Genomic DNA, 23,277 nt, shown 5'->3' with positions numbered 1-23,277 from the left:
TTTTCCTTCCGAGCTATCTGATATAGTATTTGTTAAGTTTTGTTTCAAATTACCGTGCGTGGTAAAATTAATATGTGCATGTAACAAAAAAAAAATTGTTGTCACAGATAATGTCTGGATATTTTGTTGGTTTATAAATAAATATTTAAAAAAAAAAACATCCAGTGTTTGGTCATTTTCTACCATTTCCACCTTAAAACCATCTCCAGATGTCACCACTTCCTCACACAAGACAGAATTAAGATTTTAATTAACTCATCTTTCCCAACTTTAACTATTGCAGCTCCATCCTCTCTGGTCTTCTTAGCTGCCGTCTATCTCTTTTTCAATCTATAATTAATGCCTCTCCCAGGCTGTTCTTCCTTACATGTTGCTCCTCATCTGCTGCACCTCTCAGCCAATCCCTTCACTGGCGTCCTCTAACCTCTAGAATAAAACACAAAATCCTAACATTCAAGGCTCTCAATAACACTGATCTCCTCTATATCTCAGCCCTCGTCTCCAAATTATTTCCCTCCCATCCCCTTCGCTCTGCTCATGATCTCCTTCTCTCCAGGTCACTTGTTACCTCTTCACATTCCGGTCTACAGGACTTCTCCAGATTTGCCCATATCTTGTGGAACTCTCTGCGTCGCTCCTCAAGACTCTCCCCTAGTTTTGAAAGTTTCAAGCCCTTTTTACAGACTCTACTGTTCAAGGTGCATATAATATACACTAACATTTTCTTACCTCAATTCTTCTCATTTTGTCATTCCCTTGAACCCCTTAGCATGTAAGCTTACGAGCCCAGCTGTCTTGTAGATAATTTACAACAGTGCAGTGTTTGGCAGGGCGCTCAAATGTATATTGTGTCATCAGTGACATTGCATTATCAATGACAAATACATGCTAACATTGGCTTTTTGAATTCAGTTTTAAAATAAGGGTGTCTGGCTCATATGTACAACAAAAGTGATTGCCCAGTGAAAACTTTTGCTATTAAAGGGACCTTAAACACTTGGCATTAGGGTTTTGTGTTTTTTTTTATTCATAATGTTTTTTCAGTTTTTAAAATGCAAATACCTTTTATTTTTTTATTATAGGTGTTCAATTACTTTTTTTTTTATTTTCTGACCGCTCCGTGAAGACATGGGTGAAAGTGATGCTGAGAAAACTGTAAGTCTGCTTATTGCTGTGAGCGTGCACGCATATAGACATCGCGCTCACAGCATAACTAAAAAACTACTGCTCCTATAAAGTTTGCAGCTATAATATTTATTGCTAAAGCAGCATATCTTTTGAACTGGCCTCAGCTATTGTTTGTTATATAGCTGTAAGATAAACATTCATTATCGATTATTAAAAAAATATAATATTTACTCTAGACTGTAAAAATCCTCAATGTAGTGCAAGGGAAAGAGGGATGGGTAGGGATCCTCCAACACAGTTACAGCTTAGCGAGGCGACTGCTGTCTCATAAATATATTATGTTATCTTTATCACTAAGCTGTGTCACCATTCCACCCCTCTCTCTAAGCTCCCGGAGTCCCGCTCAAGCCATACATTTTTTTCTTTACTTTCAGAGTTTGTTTAGATCGGACCCTTTGAAAATCTTATCCTTAGTTTTTGATTTACGGCTTTGACCAGCAGCTCACGCTCTCTGTTCTCATCTGAGCTGCTGGTCAAAGCCGTAAATCAAAAACTAAGGATAAGATTTTCAAAGGGTCCGATCTAAACAAACTCTGAAAGTAAAGAAAAAAATGTATGGCTTGAGCGGGACTCCGGGAGCTTAGAGAGAGGGGTGGAATGGTGACACAGCTTAGTGATAAAGATAACATAATATATTTATGAGACAGCAGTCGCCTCGCTGAGCTGTAACTGTGTTGGAGGATCCCTACCCATCCCTCTTTCCCTTGCACTACATTGAGGATTTTTACAGTCTAGAGTAAATATTATATTTTTTTAATAATCGATAATGAATGTTTATCTTACAGCTATATAACAAACAATAGCTGAGGCCAGTTCAAAAGATATGCTGCTTTAGCAATAAATATTATAGCTGCAAACTTTATAGGAGCAGTAGTTTTTTAGTTATGCTGTGAGCGCGATGTCTATATGCGTGCACGCTCACAGCAATAAGCAGACTTACAGTTTTCTCAGCATCACTTTCACCCATGTCTTCACAGAGCTGTCAGAAAATAAAAAAAAAATAATTGAACACCTATAATAAAAAAATAAAAGGTATTTGCATTTTAAAAACTGTAAAAACATTATGAATAAAAACAAAACAAAACCCTGGCTAACAATAATCACTGACAAGCCGGTCCTCTCACACAGCTATCATTCAGTGAAACTGAAAACGGCTGCAATTGACTCCACTAAATCTATGAAGTTCGTTCACAAAGTTAATGAGAACGAGCTTCATAGAAGCAGCTAAGACGTTGCTTTCTTTGTATGCACATGCACGGAAGTAAAGAAGGGAGTGCACATCAAGTCGGCATATTATCCCATACAACGTGCGTTACAACATGGCGGCTACCACTGCATTCAGTAGGCGGTGGTTTAGTGGTAAAATTCAAAATAAAAGATAATTGAGCAGAAGCAAGATAAAAATATGGAGAAACAAATAATGTTTAAAACTAAAACAAAATGTTTAAAAAAAATAATAATTAAATGAAAACAGAAGGTGTTTAGGGTCCCTTTAATGCATGTTTACTAATACTGTATACATATGTATTGGGGAAAGAAATACTTTTCAAAATCTAAATGCACTAGATCATTTTGAGTTGTATGTCTCTTGTTGTAATATCTTTTAAAAAATACATTTATGCAGAAATATACGTTTTAAAATAGTGAAATCTGAAACACCTTAATGTTGATGTAACTTGTATGAAGAATGTTGAACAGTTTCAGAATACATGAGACTGGAGTGAGAGCAAACAATATGAAAGAAAGTTTTTTTTTATAGACTAATATATTGCAATTTGCTCCCCTAGTAGTTCTCCAGCTGGGTTGTTCGACCTGAAGAATAAATAATTTTGGACGATAACCTGTTACGTTTACATAAGTATAACTGCATAAAGATCATATGTAATCTATTAAAAACCACGAGTTCTACGAATACCAATCCTCAACAGAAATATTTATTATGGTGGGCAGATTTGCAAGATTCTAATTCTGGAATAATAACCTCAAGTATATATTGAATTGATCCCAGTAACACGCCGTACTCATGACTCTCAAGTCTCAACTGAGGCGCTCTTGATAATGCTTTTATGTTATACCCAAACTGACTACAACTCCCGGCATGCACAGAGATCGGAGCCCAGCTGTCGTTTGACGCGGGTAGTTGAATGCTTACGTTCTGTACAGTCATTTTCTGTCTACTCAGAGACTACATCTCCCATCTTCCCTTTTGGTGAACCCGCCAGTCCCTTACCCCTTCGGCTCTGTGTTCCCGCCTCCTGTGCACTCTCTCTGTCGGTTGCTTCCGCGCGCTGCAGCTGCTTGTGTCCGTTCAGAGGGGAGAAGCTTGGACTCGAAAATGTCGGGCGATGATGAGCAGCAAGAACAGACTATCGCCGAGGACCTGGTCGTTACAAAATATAAAATGGGGGGCGACATCGCAAACAGTGAGTAATAATGGAGGGAAACGGAGCTCGTAGTGATCAGGCGATCCCATCCGTATTATGCCCGGGGTAGACCTGTCATTCTGCACAGTGCGCTGGAGTAACAGCCCCAGTAGCATGATCCGCGATAAAGTGAGGGTGTCGGGATTAATATGTGAAGGCTTCTGCTAGATGCGGCTATATACGGTCTGGTTAGTGATAATAGATGGGAACTGGTGGCAAGAAAACCCCAGGTTCCGTAAGGTCTCTGACTCCCGGTTGGTGTCAGTGCTGATAGTTCGGGTTGTGAAGGGTTTAAAGGGAGTGAATGTGGGCAGAGGAGCAGCACGTGTCCTGCCTGCCCGGCACCCATAGAGCTTGCAGGCCGAGGCACCCACGTGTCCTCAGCTCTGGGCCCTCTGTACTTTGCTGTTTCCCTTTAACCTCCTGGCTTTGCACTCTTGACGGAGCTTTGTCTCAATAACTCAAATGACATTTTTTAACTAATTGTTACCGCTTTTCAACACGTGTTTTGCTTTATTTGCCAAAATAAGATTATTATAATAATTAGTTACGCCTTATTAGTCTAAGACAAACTTTTAAGAGTTTTGTTTCTTCCATATTACTTAGTAATAATTTGAAGTGGGTACTATTTTTCTTTTTAATATGCGTCTTTGGTAATTTTTACTTTTAATACATATTTTTGGATTCTGAATTAATAGACTGAGCATACATGACACTAGAATAAGCATTTGCTACAGTATAAGAAGAAAAAAACCCCACCAAACTGATTACAAACCTAATTTAAATCAATACGTTTTCTGTTTGTTTTAAGGAATATTTTGTACATTTCATCATATTGGTCAGAACTGGAATTAGATGAAACTGGAAAGCCTGCCCTAAAACATGAGCATGCACTTTAAAGGGACAGTAAAGACAAAAGGTTTATAGCAATGTTATATAGTTGAAAACACAGCTGTCATATAATCCTACAGACTCTGACAGCAGAGTTTGCAACTATGTATAACATTTTTTTTAAGCATCTTTGCAAACACTTGTCTGATGGCTAAGGACAAGTGCACCAGGATAACTAAGCAAGACTGATAATACAGTATAAGTAAATTGGAAAGTTGTTTAAAATTACATGCTCTATCTGAATCATGAAAGTTTAATTTTGACTTACTGTCCCTTTAAGTAATACAGACCCAGCAGGTCTATGTGTTTAACTTTCTGAAAGGGGTTAATCACACTTATTATTTTACTGGCCCTGTCTCCTCAGTAATTCTGCTCCTGCATAGTACTTTAAAGGGAGACTTAATTCAAAACTTTTTTTAAAAATCATTGGTGGGGTATAACAGATTTGCAGGTTTAGTAGTGCTTAAAGTACATGCTGTAATGAGTTTGAGCATGTCAATGTTGCACTGCAATGCACATTTAAAGGGATTGGAAAGTCAACATTAAATTGCACGATTCAGAGAGCATGTAATTTTAAGACACTTTTAAATTCACTTCTATTTTTAAATGTGCCTTGTTCTCTTGGTATAGCTTGTTGAAAAAGCATACACATATCCTACACTAGTGTTAGCTAGATGCTGATTGGTGCCTGCACACATTTCTCTCTTGTGATTGGCTAACTAGGTGTTTTCAGCTAGCTGCTAGTAGTGTAATGCTGTTCCTTCAGCAAAGAATAACAATAGAATGAAGCAAATTTGATAATAGCAGTAAACTGGAAAGCTGTTTAAAATGTTATGTTTTATCCAAATTATGAAGAGCATTTTTGGATTTCTGGTCCCTTTAAACACGATTGCTAATTACTACAGTGCTCTTATTTTGTCATCTTAGTCACTGTAGTAATTTGTCTGTGCCTGTCTACTTGTTGTTTTGTAGCTAAACCTGCTATATTACTTTGTGTTCAAATTTTAATTGGCTTATGCTTTGGGCACAAGGTATTGATGAAACCAGAATTATTATTTTTTTAAATGTTCTCAGTCCAGAAGGCTTTATAATACATATTTCTATTTATTAAATAAAATATTAATGCATACATAGTACAGTAGATGAACAAAGGTACATTTTGTAAAAGGTCGCAAAGCTGCAGTAAGCAAATGCTTAAATTCATTAGATGTTTTTTTTTCTTTGTACTATTTCTTGCCTCTGTGTTAAAAGGGCTATAAGTGGAAAAAAAAATATTTGAAGACTTTGGGACTTGCGGAGCACTGCTGGTTGGAGACCACTGCTGATCAAATCATCAGCACTAGTTGCACATCTGAGTCGTGTGACTAGCGATGCTGATTGGATAGGTGGTGGGTTCTGCATGGGTCCTGAATGGCACTTCTACCGTGTGTTTAACTGATTTGCAGGGGTTAATGACATAGTAATGTAGGGTTGATATTCTTAAAATTACACTCTAATGAATTAGAACATGTAATTATTTGATAATTATGGCCCTTTAAACCTGAAAAATAGGTTAAACACATAGTTAGCCGTGGACTGGCATTGAGCCAATTGGGAGATATATATGCATAGCCAGTGATAACCATTGTGTTCAGATCAGGAGTCTATTGCCATTCCAGGGCTGACTTTGCATTAAACCCCTTTCAAAGGCTTTAAACACAGATATAGGCAATCAATAGTCAAATAACACTTTATCAACACATTGGGCCTATTTTCATTACAGCTTTTTATAGCTTTCTTGCTAGACTTATGTTCTTCATTAAGGGGTTGATAAAAGTATAAGTGAAACGCAAGGCCTGCTAAAAACCCCCCTTCCACTACATTTTGAACACAACTGTAGCCAGCTGTCTTAAAGATTACCTTTCAACAGATTGAAATTTAAGCATGCTGATACCCATCTGATGGACGCCATATGAAATTAATTTCTCTAGAAAAATAATATATTGGCCAAAATATTCTCTACCTATATGCCAAAACTGTCAAACCCTGGGTCGTGTGGTCCCATCTGTTCTAGTTGAAGTGCAGTTTCTAATCATATGGAAGACACTAACATTTGTACACTATAGCAGACATAAATAGCAAGATGTTAGCCAAAAACATAGGCACCCATGATATGTCTAGTGTAATCATAGGAAGCAGAGCAGCTAACCACACTTAAGAGTTATAAAATTGAGCCAAACTTCATATAAACAATTATAATCATAATGATCATGATTTAGCAATAAGTCTTAACTTTTTTTTTAACCCTTTGAGTGCTAAGTACTTTCCCACCTGGGTGCTAAGCTGTTTAAAGTTTTTTTTTTTTTTTGGTTTCGGTTTCCCTCCCCCCAGATCCCCAAGACTTACACTGTTGGAAATGTTAGGTGATTACCTTTCCAACAGTGGGTCTTGGGGGTCTGTAGCTGCTTAGATGCCTGAGATACAGGCTTCTAAGCAGCATGCCCCCTTTTCCTATACTTAAAGGGACATGAAACCCAAATGTTTTCTTTTATAATTTAGAAAGAGCATGCAATTTTTAACAACTTTCTGATTTACTTCTATTATCTAATTTGCTTCATTCTCTTGATATGCTTTGCTGAAAAGCATATCTAGATAGGCTCAGTAGCTGCTGATTGGTTGCTGCACATAGATGCCTCGTGTGATTGGCTCACAAATGTGCATGGCTATTTCTTCAACAAAGGATAGCTAAATAATGAAGCAAATTAGATAATAGAAGTAAATTGTAATGTTGTTTAAAATTGCATTCTCTACTTGAATCATGAAAGAAAAATGTTTGGTTTAGTGTCCCTTTAAAGGGATACTAAACCCAATTTTTTTTCTTTTGTGATTCAGACAGAGCATGAAATTATAATCGACTTTCTAATTTACTCCTATTAATTTTTCTTTGTTCTTTGTCACCGCGCATAACCTGAAGCCCCGGCGATTTCTGTCACTATAAAGGCTGGATTGCCGCGGTAGGAGCGGGTGGGAGTGTTAGCGATGGCTCTGAGCCGCCGTCAGCACCTGAGTGGGAAACTCTGTAGCGGCTCAGAGCCGCCATTGGCACTGGAAGGGGATAAAACAAAGCTTATTTCATGTAAAAATAATATTTTATTTTCCTTTGGGATGTCACTAAAACCAGTCCTCAAAACTGGTCTGAGCTTTGGCAAAAACATTTGGCCAATCGCAGCACTGTTAATTTAAAAATCAATTTAGTTTTTTTTTTTTTTTTTTTTTCAATTCAAACAAAAAAAAAAATCAGTGCCACCAGTCAGCAAGCTCTACCCAGGGTGGGTTGGCTCCTAAACTTACATTTCTGCCTTTTCAAATAAAGATACCAAGAGGGCGAAGAAAATTTAATAGGATTAAATTAGAAAGTTGCTTAAAATTGCATGCTCTATCTGACTCATAAAAGAAAAAATAATTGTTTCATATGCCTTTAAGGGAAAATCGGTGTTTCAAAACCCCCACATATCAGCTTTTGTTATATTACCTTTTATAACCTGAAATATTGCCTCTTGATAAGCCCTTTGCAGAGGTCGCTTTTTACAATCTTGTACACAGCCATACAGTGCTAGTTCATGGGTGCATTTTGTGCTCACTCGCGTAGAGAATAATGGTTATGCCTGAACCAGCACTTGTCTAAAATGCAAGTTTGTAAAATAAATACTGAGATAAAGTGCAAGAAAATGAGCTCTCTGCAGAGGTTTAGATACAGATCAGACTAAAGTATATTAACCCCTTCCCGATGTTAGGACGTTCCATGCTGTCCTAACTGCACTGAGCTTTAATGCCGGTAGGACGCATTGGAACGTTCTAGCTGTTTTGGCCGGCTTTACTGAACCCAACAGTGCTTCTTGAATGGGATTGCGGCCTGACCCGATCCCATCATTAAAGTCTCATGATCGGATGATTTAATTTTTTTTACATCGGAACATTGTTTCGATGAAGTAAAATTAGGCCCGTCATGAAAGGGTTAATATAACAGTGTTGGTTATGTAAAACCCGAGAATGGGTAATAAAGGGATTATCTAACCATTTTTTTTTTTTCTATTTTCAATAACACTTTTCAAGTAGACTGTCACTTTAAAGTGAATGCAAACTTTCACGAATGAGTACCCGTTTTTTTTTTTTTTTTTAAATACTATTAAAAACAGGGGCACTTTCATTCATGAAAGTTTACATTTTAACGGTTTTGTTAGAATACTTAACTTTTTTTTTTCTTGCAAGCCGGAGCAGCGATTTCCCCCCGCCTGCCGCTCGTCTCTTTTTACAGCACACTGTCCCTTTTAAGACTAGCAAGCCTGCAAAGGGGTTAAACATGTAGTAGTGCTGCATGGGACCTGCATAGCACTTCTGGCTAACCAATCAGCAGTGCTAATTACACAGTTGGGTAGTGTGGCTAGCTCTGCTTATTGGGTCAGCGGCAGTTTTCACTTTGGGTCCTGAGTGGTACTTCCACTCCCCAATGCAGAACATGCTGTGATCTGAGATGTCATTGCAGAAAATGCAGCATGTCTGCAGCAAGAATATCTTAAAAAAGAGAGTTGGCGCTAAGGACCCGTAAAAGCCAAGTACAAGAGGGTCCACCAACCAAAGAACCTCAAGTGTGATAATTGTCAAAAGGGATAAATTACTGGCGCTAGTCATCTAGGGTGAAGTCTATAAATAGGACTTGTCTAAAATTAGAATATGGAACCAAAGTATGTGGGAATTGCTGTAGAAACTAAATGGATTCACAACTCCAAGTACTAATAATGGTGTGTGATTAACACTACAGACTATCCTGATATAAGCTAGTTGCTAAAGTAATTGAATAAATCCTATAGACTATACAGTTATAAGGATTATTGCAGTTGATAAAGCTCAAATATTAATGACTAGCTCGCCAAAAGCAGATTACGATAATAGTTAAGCATATAGGATGCTTGCAATATATAGCAATGAGGAGTGTTAGCAACAAAATCCCTATTTAAGCAAATAGGGGAAACAAAATCAAGTACAGGGTATCCGCTAAATGGCTATTTAGGTCCTATACCTCTATAAGATCCAGGTATATGCTAAATGGTTATATTGTGAATAACCCACTTATTATATGATAAAAAAACCAATGACTGTCACAATTAAAGAAGAAAATAATTTATTACACAGTTAGCTGAAGACTTTGCACGCTACCACTTTCAAGGAGGATACCATTTTACCATCCCGCATAAGCAGGCGAAACTCCGATCTCCTGGGCTGTTTCTGACCCTGTCTAATGAGAGCTGATCCATTCTAAAGTGCACCGTTATTTCTCTACGTTACCCCTCTCTCTAGTCGTAGAGAGAGCGGTTCTAAGGTACTAAACCACTTATACATTGCAACTTGGATTGTGCACAGTATCTCAGATACTTTTTAACGGTTTTAATTCCTGGATGTCCAGAGTGCATTTATTGTTTCCTGGCTTTCATCTTTCTGAATGTAAGATGTTCTTGTTTGCAATGCACCTTTTTTATTACTACATTTCTACCTTGTGATGTTAAACCAACAGAAAATTACACATTTTTTCACTTGACTTTTTTTTTTTCCAACTAATTTACAATACATTTTTTTTAACTGCAGACCTAAATTATAAAACTTTAAAACAAAAAAAAATGAATGCTTTACTCTCCAGTTAATCAACACATTACAAATGAACTGATCATTTTGTGTAACTACCTGATTTAAAATTGAATTTTATTTCAAAATGACCTGCAGAAATGGTTTCACTAAAAAAATGTAATCGCAGAAAGTGAAGAAAAGTTCTGCCTCTGGGCTTCCACTGTGTGTTTAACCCCTCAGGGTTGCGAGTCTAAAAATGACATAAACAAATTAGAACATGTAGTTTTACAGTTATAATGGCTCTTAAACTATCTCTATGCCATTATCCAGCTTGCAGTTTCCATCAGTATCTCCTTACACACCATGCCAATTTATTAGACCCATTGGTCAGAAATCGTCATTTTAATATTAATTTCATATTTCTTCTTAGTGTTAATAGATTTTTTTGTTTTTGTTTTGTAGCCATTTTTTATTCCATGTTATATTGGCAACAATTTCAATACATATTTGCATGTAAATTAATGTAACATTACTAAAATATTTGGTAAATTAACAAATGTATGTTTTACAGATGGGTAAACAAAGTGACTTGTCATTAAAGAAAGTCTGTCAAATTGTCGGCTTTTTAAAGGCAAAACACATGTCACAGTAGAAAGATTGCTGAAATTGTAGTTGTATCACATAGTTCTGTAAAGAATATTAAGAACAAGTGTATTGGATAGTTTCCGAGCAGGGTTTCTGGCTACAGGCCCTCTTCAGCTAATTGTTGCTGAACAGTTCTCTCGGATACCTTGATGCCGGTTTCCTGAATGTGTTTAATAAAGACTGACAGGCAGTTTAATATTTTGAGTGCAGATATCTTGAATTCTTCTGTCAGTTCTTGGTGTAACACCATGTCTACCGTTTTGGGTTCAAATCATCCCCACGGTTTTTTGTTTTTTTGTCTTAAAGGGACAGTGTAATCAAAAAACTAATTTAATATTTTAATAGACAATGTATGCTTAAAATGTGCAATTGACATGTATTAAATATTTTGCTTATTAAGTAGTTAATATGCTTTTGCACTCCTTTATAGCAGGATTTCTATACGTACGTCTCTTACACTCCCTGCCTTTGTAATAAATAGAGAGATTTAGAGAGCTGAAATTTACACCTTCACTGTTTCAAGAATTTAGCCCTGTAATCATTGCACACAGATTTAGAGAGTTTATAGGGTTAGTCTTGGAGCAGTGAAGGTGTACATTTCTGCTGCTGTCTCCTCTAAAGCTCCTGATTTATTACATAGGCAGCCCGTGCAGTGCTGAGGGGCACATATTCCTAAACTTCGGTAAACTCTGCAGGGAGTGTAAGACGTACGTATAGAAATCCTGTTATGAGGAGTGCAAAAGCAGGAAACTATCCTCGTATATTATGTACTTTATAAGCAAAATATTTAATACATGTCAATTGCACATTTTGTATATAATTCTCTATTAAAATATTGTAATTTAATTTTTGACTGCACTCTCCTTTTAATATTTTTTTACAGAACTATGTGATACACCAATTTCAGAAATCTTTTTTTGCCTTGAACAGCTCGACAAGTCTTTTCTTTAAAAACATATGTATTTTGTTAATTTATCAAATATTTTAGTAATTTATACATGTAAATATGTATTGCAAATGTTGCCAATATAACAGAATAACAGTTACAAAACTAAAAAAATCCATTTACACTTGGGAATAAATATGAAATTTTAATATCAAAATTCAAATTTTTGACCAATTTGGCAAGGTACTGTACTTTGTTTTCAATACAGAGTGTGTGGTAGGCAAGAATGAGTCAGTGTTAATTAAATTAGAGTGTGTGTATGTATATATCTCATACCATAATTAATCTAGCGCTCATATCTTCTGCAGTGTTTTAACTTTTTTTGCTCCCACCTAGTGAATGGAGGAAATACATTTGCCATCCTTGGCTCATCAGCTGGGTACTTAACAGGGGTTAACCGATCTTAGCACTACGCTAGACTGTAGATTCCATGGCTACTAAGATTTTAAAAAGACATTAAACACTAGGGATGTGCATTCCGGCAGTTTCATTCGCTGCCAAATGAGAAAGTAGGAGGCTGCTTTCGGTATTTGGCTCTTTTTTTTTTTGGAGCCAAACATCCTCTTGTGAAAGTGAAACGCACTGAAATCTGTGCAAATCCAGATCTTAGTGTGCACAAGAGGATATTTGGTGTAGAAAACAGCCTCCTACTTCCGCATTCGGAAGAGAACAAAAATTTTAAATGCACATCTCTTGGTTTTGTGTGAAATGTTGTTTGTTCCTTCCTCTCCAAAGAGGCCAAAAGAAAATGTTGTAGCCTGCAATTAGATGCTAATTAAATAGCTAGTTTAAGGAATTTTCAACAGTTGGGTTACAGATTTTTCTTTTGGACTCTCCTTGGGAGCATGGAAAAAAGCAATTATTGTACAAAAACAGGACATGTTAAGTGTTCTCGTATGTGTTGCGTTTTTCTTTTCTTAAACCCCTTATCTTTTGAGGTTGTAATGCAAATTTTGTTACCAGTCTCATGAGCTTGGTTTGGAAACGCATGAAATACATACATGTTCACAGCTAGAATTAAAATGATTAACATTACTGTCTTTAAGACCTTAGTTGCTTTCTATAGCCCTAAAGTGTCCCAAACAAAAGCAGCATTAACCCTTTATGCTAGATTAGGTCTATTACAAATAAACCTGTTTTGTATTTGCAGGAGTCCTGCGTGAACTTGTGCAAGCAGCCACTGCTGAGGCCTCAATCCTGAACCTTTGTGTGAAAGGAGATGCTATGATTATGGAGGAAACAGGCAAAATCTTCAAAAAGGAGAAAGAAATGAAAAAAGGTATATATCGGGTTGCAAAGCCTAACCTTTTTACAAATTGTTTAACTATAATCCAAACTAGTCACATTGTCCCATTGCTAACATAGTACCTGTGCAATATTTCCAGTGGTGTGATTGTAAATGAGGGGAAAGCTAAGATGCATAAAATGTAAAACTGCAAAAGCCAACTGTTAGTGTATAGTATAGAGACTGTTGTTTTTCTAGTCTGCTTTACTTTGCAGGGGTTTATGTAAGAAAAAGTGCAATAGTATAATGCTTTAAATATATTACTATTTTTTATTTTTTTTGCACTTTTATCTCCCTTTAAAGTGTGGCTCATGGTTAGTTTTGTGTTTTTAAAGGGCCTTATAAATGCAGCATATAGCAAATGAGTTGGTGAATGTACCAAGTGAGCCAGTATCTCATAAACATATCATTTTATTTTTTTCCCATTACAGGTATTGCCTTCCCCACATGTATATCAGTTAATAACACTGTGTGTCACTTCTCCCCTCTGAAGAGTGATCAAGATTATCTGCTCAAGGATGGTGATGTGGTAAAGATGTAAGTATTGATGTGTTCTCACTTGCAAATCGTATCCTGTGAGACAAGGCACAACAAATCCTGGGTGCAGCAACCCCTCCTAAAATTGTGACGGGTTCCTCAATAGGTGTCTAGGAACACAGGTATCGCAATCTGCTTTTGAGAGGAGAACACAGAACAAGGGGAAAGTGATTATAAATACCACATTTTATAGTTATAAATTGTAATGGTGTAGTTCAGTGTGTATTTAAAGCTTTGATTTTGATGTTTTTTACCCCGTCTCCTTTTCTCGCATTTCATTATGTACCTTTTATGTTGGTTCTACATTGTAGCGGTTTTTCTGTGCCCCTTTAAGGGGGCATTAAACACAGTTACCACCACCCCCCTCCAATAAAAGTAAAACTGCACTTTTTGCCTTCTCGGTAGGGCTTGAGTGTATTCTGCATATTTATGTACCCCAGTCCTGCAACACAATACCAGGGATTAAGGGGCGTTCAGGTGAGATTATCTAAGAGGTGGTCACTCCAAAGAATTTAATAAAGTTAAATTTTATCTTGAGAGCTGCTCTGGATGTGAAGAGACAAAAACTTTAAACTATGCTAAAAAAAAAAAAAAGCCCCCCAAACAGTTTGCGTGATTTCTCTCCATGCCAGGGAGTTTCTGATGATCAGGCATTAATTAAATGAGCTCCTGTCCTAATCCATATTTCACCATGATTAGATAAATGTACTCAAAACTGTTCAAGGGGGTGGTGTCCATAGACCTTAAATAACAACCCTTTACATTTTAACATTAAAATGACCGTTAAGATTCTTATAAATCTTATTTTTACACAGACCTTTTTGCAGTAAAGTGCTTGATTGCTGAGATGTAATATGTATATGTAACAAATCACTAATGCTTTATAAAGATGTGTTGTCAGCTGATCCCATATGTGATTAATCACTAGTTACTATCTTGCATTGCAGTGACCTTGGAGTCCATGTGGATGGCTTCATTGCTAATGTTGCACACAGCTTTGTTGTTGGTGCTTCAAAGGTACGTTTAAAACCTATTTCTTGTCTTTCTGGTTGTTAGAACACATCTGTTCCATACAAATGTCGGTAGAATACCCCAGTTTTTATACTTTGAGATTCATTCATCACCTGCTTGTTTTCTTTCTAATGACACGGTGAGTCCACGGATCATCATCAATTACTGTTGGTAATACCACTCCTGGCCAGCAGGAGGAGGCAAAGAGCACCACAGCAAAGCTGATAAGTATCACTTCCCTAGCCACAACCCCCAGTCATTCTCTTGTGCAAGGAGGAGGTGAAGTAATAGGTGTCCTGATTATGATTCTTCTATCAAGATTTTTTTTATTTTAAAGTCAGGGCAGGATTGCTCTGATCTTCCATCACAATTTGGGTCTAGCTGTACTCCATGTTAGTCTCTCCAGCAGGGCTGTGATAGATTTAAAGCAGTTAGGAACTTGTAACGTGCGCTTTGCTGCGTTTTCTTAACATGTTGCTGCCCTGGTATCTAAAGCCTGAGTAGGTTTACTGTTTCTTTTCTCTTGTAAGGTGTATCCAGTCCACGGATTCATCCATTACTTGTGGGATATTCTCCTTCCCAACAGGAAGCTGCAAGAGGATCACCCACGGCAGAGCTGTCTATATAGCTCCTCCCCTAACTGCCACCTCCCAGTCATTCTCTTGCAGCTCTCGACAAGGGAAGTAGCTAGAGAGATGTGGTGAATTAAATGTAGTTTATCTAAAATCAAAAGTTTATTATTTTCAAATGGTACCGGAGTTGTACTATTTTGGCTTCAGGCAGAAAGGTGAAGAAGAGTCTGCCTGAAGTTTTTTGATGATCTTAGCAGTTTGTAACTAACGTCCACTGCTGTTCTCACACATAACTGAAGAGATGGGTAACTTCAGCTGGGGGAGTAGCGTGCAGGGTGGCCTGCTCTGAGGTATGTGCAGTTTTAAATTTTTCTAGAGAGATAAGCTAGAAAATGCTGTCAGTACCTGATTTATTTAAGGTAAGCCTGATTACAGTGATTTAATAACGACTGGTATCACGCTTGCTCTAAGGGGTAATATTTTTTATTTACTCATTACTTAATAGATATAACGTTTGCTTGATGTATATAAACGTTTACTACAAATGGTGATAAAACTTTATTCTGGGGCCCAATTTTTCCACATGGCAGACTAGATTTTGCCTAGGGATAGTTTTTTAAGGCCCTCTCACTGTGAGTACATGTTGGGAGGGGCCTATTTTCGCCCCTTAATTGTGCAGTAGTTTTTGCAGCTTGAGACATCCAGCTTCCCTGAAGGAGTCCCCTGACATATAGGACCCCTCTACAGGGTTTTTGTGCCTTCCAAAGTTGTTGTATGGGCAGGTAGGAGCCACAGTAGAGCTGTGGCATTTGGTTGTGACTGTTTAAAAACGGCTATATCGTTTTTTTAATCCGGTTTTGAAACTAAGGGGTTAATCATTCATTTGCAAGTGGGTGCAATGCTATTTCTGCCTATTATACACACTTTAAAAATGTTGTAGAATTTACTGCTTTTTTCACTGTTTTGCAGTTTGTGATTGCTTTTTTCTCTTAAAGGCACAGTACCGTTTTTATTTTTTTTGCTTGTTCAGTTATTAAAGTGTTTTCCAAGCTTGCTGGTCTCATTACTAGTCTGTTTAAACATGTCTGACATAGAGGAAACTCATTGTTCATTATGTTTAGAAGCCATTGTGGAACCCCCTCTTAGAATGTGTACCAAATGCACTGATTTTACTATAGATTACAAAGACCATATTCTGGCTTTAAAAAATGTATCACCAGAAGAAATTGACATGGAGGAAGTTATGCTGTCTAACTCTCCCCACGTGTCAGAACCTATAACTCCCGCTCCAGGGGACGCCAAGTACATCTAGGGTGCATATACCTCACAAGATATGGCGGCAGTTATGAATCATTCCCTTACAGAGGTATTATCTAAACTGCCAGGATTGCAAGGAAAGCAAGACAGCTCTGGGACTAGAATAAATACAGAGCTCTCTGACGCTTTAGTGGCTATGTCTGATACACCCTCACAATGTGCTGAAGCAGGGGAGCTTCAATCTGTGGGTGATTTTTCTGATTCAGGGAAGACACTTCAACCTGATTCTGATATGTCTACATTTAAATTTAAGCTTGAACACCTCCGCATATTGCTCAGGGAGGTCTTAGCAACTCTGGACGACTGTGACGCTATTGTAGTCCCAGAGAAATTATGTAGATTGGATAAATACTATGCAGTACCTACTTACACTGATGTTTTTACAATCCCTAAGAGGTTTTCTGAAATTATTTCTAAGGAATGGAATAGACCAGGTGTACCGTTCTCTCCCCCTCCTGTTTTTAAAAAGATGTTTCCTATAGACGCCGCTACACGGGACTTGTGGCAGACGGTCCCTAAGGTGGAGGGAGCAGTTTCTACTCTAGCTAAGCGTACCACTATCCCTGTCGAGGACAGTTGTGCTTTTCTAGATCCAATGGATAAAAAATTAGAGGGTTACCTTAAGAAAAATTTTATTCAACAAGGTTTTATGCCCCAGTCACTGCTGCTGCAGCTTTCTGGTTTGAGTCTCTAGAGGAGGCTCTACAGGTTGAAACCCCATTGGAAGATATTGACTAGCTTAAGGCCCTTGAGCTAGCCAATTCATTTGTTTCTGACGCCGTTGTTCATTTAACCAAGCTAACGGCTAAAAATTCAGGTTTTGCTATTCAAGCGCGTAGGGCGCTATGGCTTAAATCCTGGTCAGCTGACATGACTTCAAAGTCTAAACTTCTCAACATTACCTTCAAAGGACAGACCCTATTCGGGCCTGGACTGAAGGAGATCATTTCTGATATCACTGGAGGAAAAGGTCACGCCCTTCCTCAAGACAGGTCCAACAAATTAAGGACCAAACAGTCTAGTTTTCGGCCCTTTCGAAACTTTGAGAGTGGCGCAGCTTCAACTTCCTCTAACACAAAACAAGAGGGAACTTTTGCCCAGTCTAAGCCGGTCTGGAGACCTAACCAGGCTTGGAACAAGGGGAAACAGGCCAAAAAGCCTGCTGCTGCCTCTAAGACAGCATGAAGGAGCAGCCCCCGATCCGGAAACGAATCTAGTAGGGGGCAGACTCTCTCTTCGCCCAGGATTGGGCAAGAGATGCCCAGGATCCCTGGGCATTGGAAATTGTGTCCAAGGGTTATCTTCTGGAATTCAAAACCTCTCCCAAAGGGAGATTTCATCTCTCACATTTATCTGCAAACCAGATAAAGAGAGAGGCATTCTTACATTGTGTTCAAGACCTCCTAGTTATGGGAGTGATCCACCCAGTTCTGCAGGAGGAACAGGGGCAGGGCTTCTATTCAAATCTGTTTGTAGTTCCCAAGAAAGAGGGAACATTCAGACCAATCTTAGATCTGAAGATCTTAAACAAATTTCTCAGAGTTCCATCCTTCAAGATGGAGACTATTCGAACCATCCTTCGTTTGATCCAGGAGGGTCAATATATGACTACCGTAGACTTAAAGGATGCTTATCTTCACATCCCGATACACAAAGATCATCATCGTTTTCTCAGGTTTGCCTTTCTAGACATGCACTACCAGTTTGTGGCTCTTCCCTTCGGGTTGGCCACGGCACCAAGAATCTTTACGAAGGTTCTAGGGTCCCTCCTAGCGGTCCTAAGGCTGCGGGGTATAGCAGTAGCCCCTTACTTAGACGACATTCTGATACAGGCGTCGACTTTTCAAATCGTCAGGTCCCATACGGACATTGTTCTGGCATTTCTGAGGTCCCATGGGTGGAAGGTGAACGAAGAAAAGAGTTCTCTAACGAAGGCCAGATGTCAAAACTCCTAGACTCTTGCCGTGTTCTTTATTCCACTTCTCGTCCTTCAGTGGCTCAGTGTATGGAAGTAATCGGTTTAATGGTAGCGGCAATGGACATAGTCCCGTTTGCCCGCCTACATCTCAGACCGCTGCAACTTTGCATGCTCAGTCAGTGGAATGGGGATTACACAGATTTGTCCCCTCTACTAAATCTGGATCAAGAAACCAGGGATTCTCTTCTCTGGTGGCTATCTCAGGTCCATCTGTCCAAGGGGATGAGCTTCCGCAGGCCAGAGTGGACTATAGTAACGACAGATGCCAGCCTTCTGGGCTGGGGTGCAGTCTGGAACTCCCTGAAGGCTCAGGGCTCGTCGACTTAGGAGGAGGCACTCCTTCCGATAAACATCCTGGAACTAAGAGCGATATTCACTGCTCTTCAGGCGTGGCCTCAGTTAGCTGGGGTCAGGTTCATCAGATTTCCGTCGGACAATATCACGACTGTAGCCTACATCAACCATCAGGTGGGAACAAGGAGTTTCCTAGCAATGTTGGAGGTTTCAAAGATAATTCTATGGACAGAGGGTCACTCTTGCCATCTATCTGCTATCCATATCCCAGGAGTCGAGAACTGGGAGGCGGATTTTCTAAGTCGGCAGACTTTTCATCCGGGAGAGTGGGAACTCCATACGGAGGTATTTGCACAGTTGATTCAACTTTGGGGCAAACCAGAACTGGATCTCATGGCGTCAAGCCAGAACGCCAAGCTTCCTTGTTACGGGACCAGGTCCAGGAACCCCAAGGAAACGCTGATAGATGCTCTAGCAGCGCCTTGGTCCTTCAACCTGGCTTATGTGTTTCCACTGTTTCCTCTACTCCCTCGTCTGATTGCCAACATCAAGCAGGAGAGGGCTTTGGTGATTTTGATAGCTTGGTATGCAGATCTGGTGGACATGTCATCCTTTCCACAATGGACTCTGCCGCTGAGACAGGACCTTCTACTTCAGGGTCTTTTCAAATATCCAAATCTAATTTTCTCTGCGTCTGACTGCTTGGAGATTGATTCTATCAAAGCGTGGTTTTTCCGAGTCGGTCATTGATACCTTAATTCAGGCTCGAAAGCCTGTCACCAGGAAAATCTATCATAAGATATGGTGTAAATATCTTCATTGGTGTGAATCCAAGGGTTACTCATGGAGTAAAGTCAGGATTCCCAGGATATTTACTTTTCTCCAAGAAGGATTGGAGAAGGGATTGTCGGCTAGTTCCTTAAAGGGACAGACTTCTGCTCTGTCTATTCTTTTGCACAAGCGTCTGGCGGATGTTCCAGACGTTCAGGCGTTTTGTCAGGCTTTAGTTAGAATCAAGCCTGTGTTTAGTAGTAGTTCTCTTCAGATTGAGGCCTAATCTCCCTTTTATTTAGGAAGGGTTGGCTACTTGCTTCAGGCGTTTCCTTTTTAAGGATGAGTCCTTGTTTGGACCTGGTCTGACAGTATTATCCTCTGACTTGCGGGTGAAAAGGAGTTTTTCTAGCACTTGTCAAGTGGGTAAAACGAAAGAGGAAAAAGGAAAAAATTCCTTTAATCAGGGGTCATGTTTTTTTAAACCAGTCTCAGACCAGCTGCAACTCCGTTCCCTCTGGTCTACCTAGCTGCCGCATAGCTCCTTTACAATCCATTATGAATGCCTCTGCCAGGCTCATCTTCCTTGCTCGTTGCTCTTCATCTGCTGCACCTCTCTGCCAATACCTTCACTGGCTTCCTCTTGCCTCTAGGATTAAACATAAAATCCTGACTTTGTAATATATAGCTCTCAGCTGCACTGCTCCCCCCCCCCCCCCTACATTTCAGAACTTATCTCCAGATACTCTTCCTCCTGTCCCCTTCGATCAACTCAGGATCTCCTCCTCTCCTGCTACTTCCTCACATTCCTGTTTACAGGACTTCTTCAGACTGGCCCCCCATCTTGTGGAACTCCCTGCCTTGCTCCATAAGACTCTCCCCTAGTTTTAACAGCTTCAAGCACTCCCAAAAAAACTCTACTGTTCAGGGATGCATACAACCAACACTAACCTTTCTTAACTCCATTGCCTACCCCTTAGAATATAAGCTCTTGAGCCCAGCTGTTTGAAGATCGCCTTCATAAGAGCCGACTACAACAGTGAAACTCTCGGCAGGGCCCTCTACCCACTTGATCCCTACAAAAGCTGTCCTGTATACCAACTAGGTTTACAGCGCTGCAGAATCTGTTGACGCTCTACAAATACCTGATAATAATAACAGGGTTCAGGATGTTCTTTTCTGGGAGTGAGAGTTCCAGCCCCTGTCTGGGAGAGGGACCTGGGTCTTAATCTCAAGTATTTTTGGTGCTGACCTTCAATTCCAGTCTCTTTTGGTTCTGGGTCTGTTCATTAGAACATAGACCGGAGGGATGTGTGTTTATTGTTCCCATGTTTCGGGATCTTCACTAGCTTATGGGTTTAGCAGCAAAGTAAGACATTTTTTAGGTCCTGGGGTAGTACAAGGGTCTTCTTCTGGACTATAGATGGTTCAGGTGTCATCCTTCCTTCGAACTATCTCTTTTTCAAGAGATTTTGTCCAATTTACTTTCCCATGGATGGGAAATCAACCTGGAAAAGTCTTCCCGTGTTCCATCTTCATGGGTGGATTTTTTTTTTTTTTTTTAGACTCTATTTATTTAGAAGTTTTCTAACAGAGGTCTGATGTCAAGGATTTATTCCTTTTCCTCTCTCTGCAGTTTAATGCCCAGCCTACAGCAAGCTTTAGTTGTCTGGTAGATGGTTTAGCCTTTTACAACCAGTAGGTTGGGAGTTGGAATCTAACTGCAGCTGCATTTACTTCATTTTTAAGTAAATCGATATAGGAGGGTCTTATGGTTTCCATGGACTTCATTCCTTTTGCTGTTTTCCATAAAATGGAGAACATTCGGATTTGTCTCAAAGAATAGATAAAGATCAGTCGACAAGTCTCCTTGCAGTAGTAGTGTTTGTGTGTGGTTTTTTTTTTTTTTTTTTTTAAAGAATATCTCGGGGCGCGTGCTTCTGGAGATGTTCCTGGGTGATGTATCCACGGATGCCAACCTGCTGGGCTGATATGCTGTCTGGGTCTTATTTGAATTATGGACCCGGAATGTCTGCTCTTCTCCAACGTTTTGAGTAGAGAGCGATTTTCAATGCTCTGATAGCTTGGCCGCTTGGTTTCAGTCGGACTATATCACCTCTTGGTTTATATCAACCATCAGGGAGGAACTTGGGGTTCCTTAGACATATAGAGGGTGACTTGGATTGTTCAGTGGGCGGAAGCTCACAATTGATGTCTGTCGCCCAGGGGTGGACAATTGGAAATCTGATTTCTGAATAGGCAGTTATTCTTCCCGGGGAGTGGGTTCTCCTTCCGGAGGTGGTTTCCAGGTAAAACCTCAAATGGGGGGTTCGGAGTTGGCCTCTAAGGGTGTTTCAGCAGAACGCCAAGTTTCCAAGGTACGGTTCACGGTCAAGTGATGCACTGACCGCCTTGTTTGATGTTCTGGCTTTTTTTTTTTTTTTTTTTTTTTTTTTTGGATTTCAGTCTGACATACCAGTGTTTCCTCAGTTTGCTTCCCTCCACGAGTCATGGGGATTCTCATAGCCTCTGCGTGACCTCGCAAGATCTGGTATGAAGACCGATGGGCAATGTATCTACTCTTTGGCGACTACCTGAGGAAGGCCCTTCTGAGTCAGGGTCCCTTTCTTCATCTTGATCTAGTTTCCCTGATGATATCTACTTTAAGATTGAACACTTGGTTTTGTGTTAGCGTGGGATTCCGAGTCAGTCATTGAGACCATGACTTAGGCTTGATTTCCTGTTTCTAGAAGAATTGCCATAGAGTATGGTGTATTTTTCTTTATTGGAGTGTATCCAAGGGCTCTCTTGGAGTGGAGTCTGGATCCTAGAAGTTTTTCCTGTCTCTAGGATGTCTGGAGACAGTTTGTACCTTGAGGGGTCAGATTCTGTGCTGTCTATTTGGCTACTTATGCGTCTGGCGGTCGTCCCAGATGTGCAATCTTTTTGTCAGTTCTGGTCAGAATCAGGCCTGTCCTTAAAGGGACACTGAACTCAAAAATGTTCTTTTGTGATTCAGATAGAGCATGCAATTTTAAGCAACTTTCTAATTTACTCTTATTATTATTATTATTATTATTAATGTTTCTTCGTTCTCTTGCTATCTTTATATAAAAAAGAAGGCATCTAAGCTTTTTTTTTTTTCTTGGTTCAGAACTATGGACAGCAGTTTTTTATTGGTGGATGAATTTTTCCACCAATCGGCAAGGACAACCTAGGTTGTTCACCAAAAATGGGCCGGCATCTAAACTTACATTCTTGCATTTCAAATAAAGATACCAAGAGAATAAAGAACATTTGACAATAGGAGTAAATTAGAAAGTTGCTTAAAATTCCTTGCACTATCTGAATCACAAAAGAGAAAATTTGGGTTCAGTGTCCCTTTAATGTCGGTTCCTCCCCCTTGGAGCAATGACCTTGTTCTTGGGCTTTTGTGGTACATTCTGTAGATATTAAGTGTTATCTCGGAAGGCTATTGTTTCTGCTCAGAGAGTCTCGGACCTCTCAGCTTGGCAGTGTTTCGCCTTATCTTTCTTGCAGGCGTGTTGGATGGGTATAATATGTAGGAAATTGTTGTTCCTTGTCTATGTCCCAATCCTTCTTACCATAAGGAACGTTGGTAGCACAACTTGAATGTTGTGCGTGGTGTTAATTTCTTTCTACAGGCGACTAAGGATTTTCGCCAGTTTTCTGTTTGGATGTTTGTTTCTCTGGGACAGCTGCTTATTTCCTCTTGAGTGAATTACAGCTCTTTTCTCTAAGGCTGTATATGCTTCTTTGGTTTTCAATAATGAAGCTTCTGTTGATCAGATTTGCAAGGC

General features: G+C 39.4%; 1 protein-coding gene across 1 annotated transcript in view; it reads left to right on the top strand.

The window, feature by feature from the left end:
- The first annotated feature begins 3,386 nt into the window (after positions 1-3,386).
- PA2G4 (proliferation-associated 2G4) overlaps positions 3,387-23,277 on the top strand; it is a 78,735-nt gene continuing 58,844 nt past the window's right edge. The window contains exons 1-4 of the mRNA XM_053708113.1: positions 3,387-3,611; positions 12,842-12,970; positions 13,408-13,513; positions 14,461-14,530. Coding sequence (XP_053564088.1) covers positions 3,524-3,611; positions 12,842-12,970; positions 13,408-13,513; positions 14,461-14,530 — 393 coding nt within the window. The 5' untranslated portion in view covers positions 3,387-3,523. The remainder of the gene's footprint in view (positions 3,612-12,841; positions 12,971-13,407; positions 13,514-14,460; positions 14,531-23,277) is intronic.

The sequence above is a fragment of the Bombina bombina genome, chromosome 3 (assembly GCF_027579735.1).
Source record: "Bombina bombina isolate aBomBom1 chromosome 3, aBomBom1.pri, whole genome shotgun sequence".
Lineage (NCBI taxonomy): Eukaryota > Metazoa > Chordata > Amphibia > Anura > Bombinatoridae > Bombina > Bombina bombina.
The sequence above is the reverse complement of the archived record's forward strand: the minus strand, read 5'-3'. Positions and strand labels throughout refer to the sequence as shown.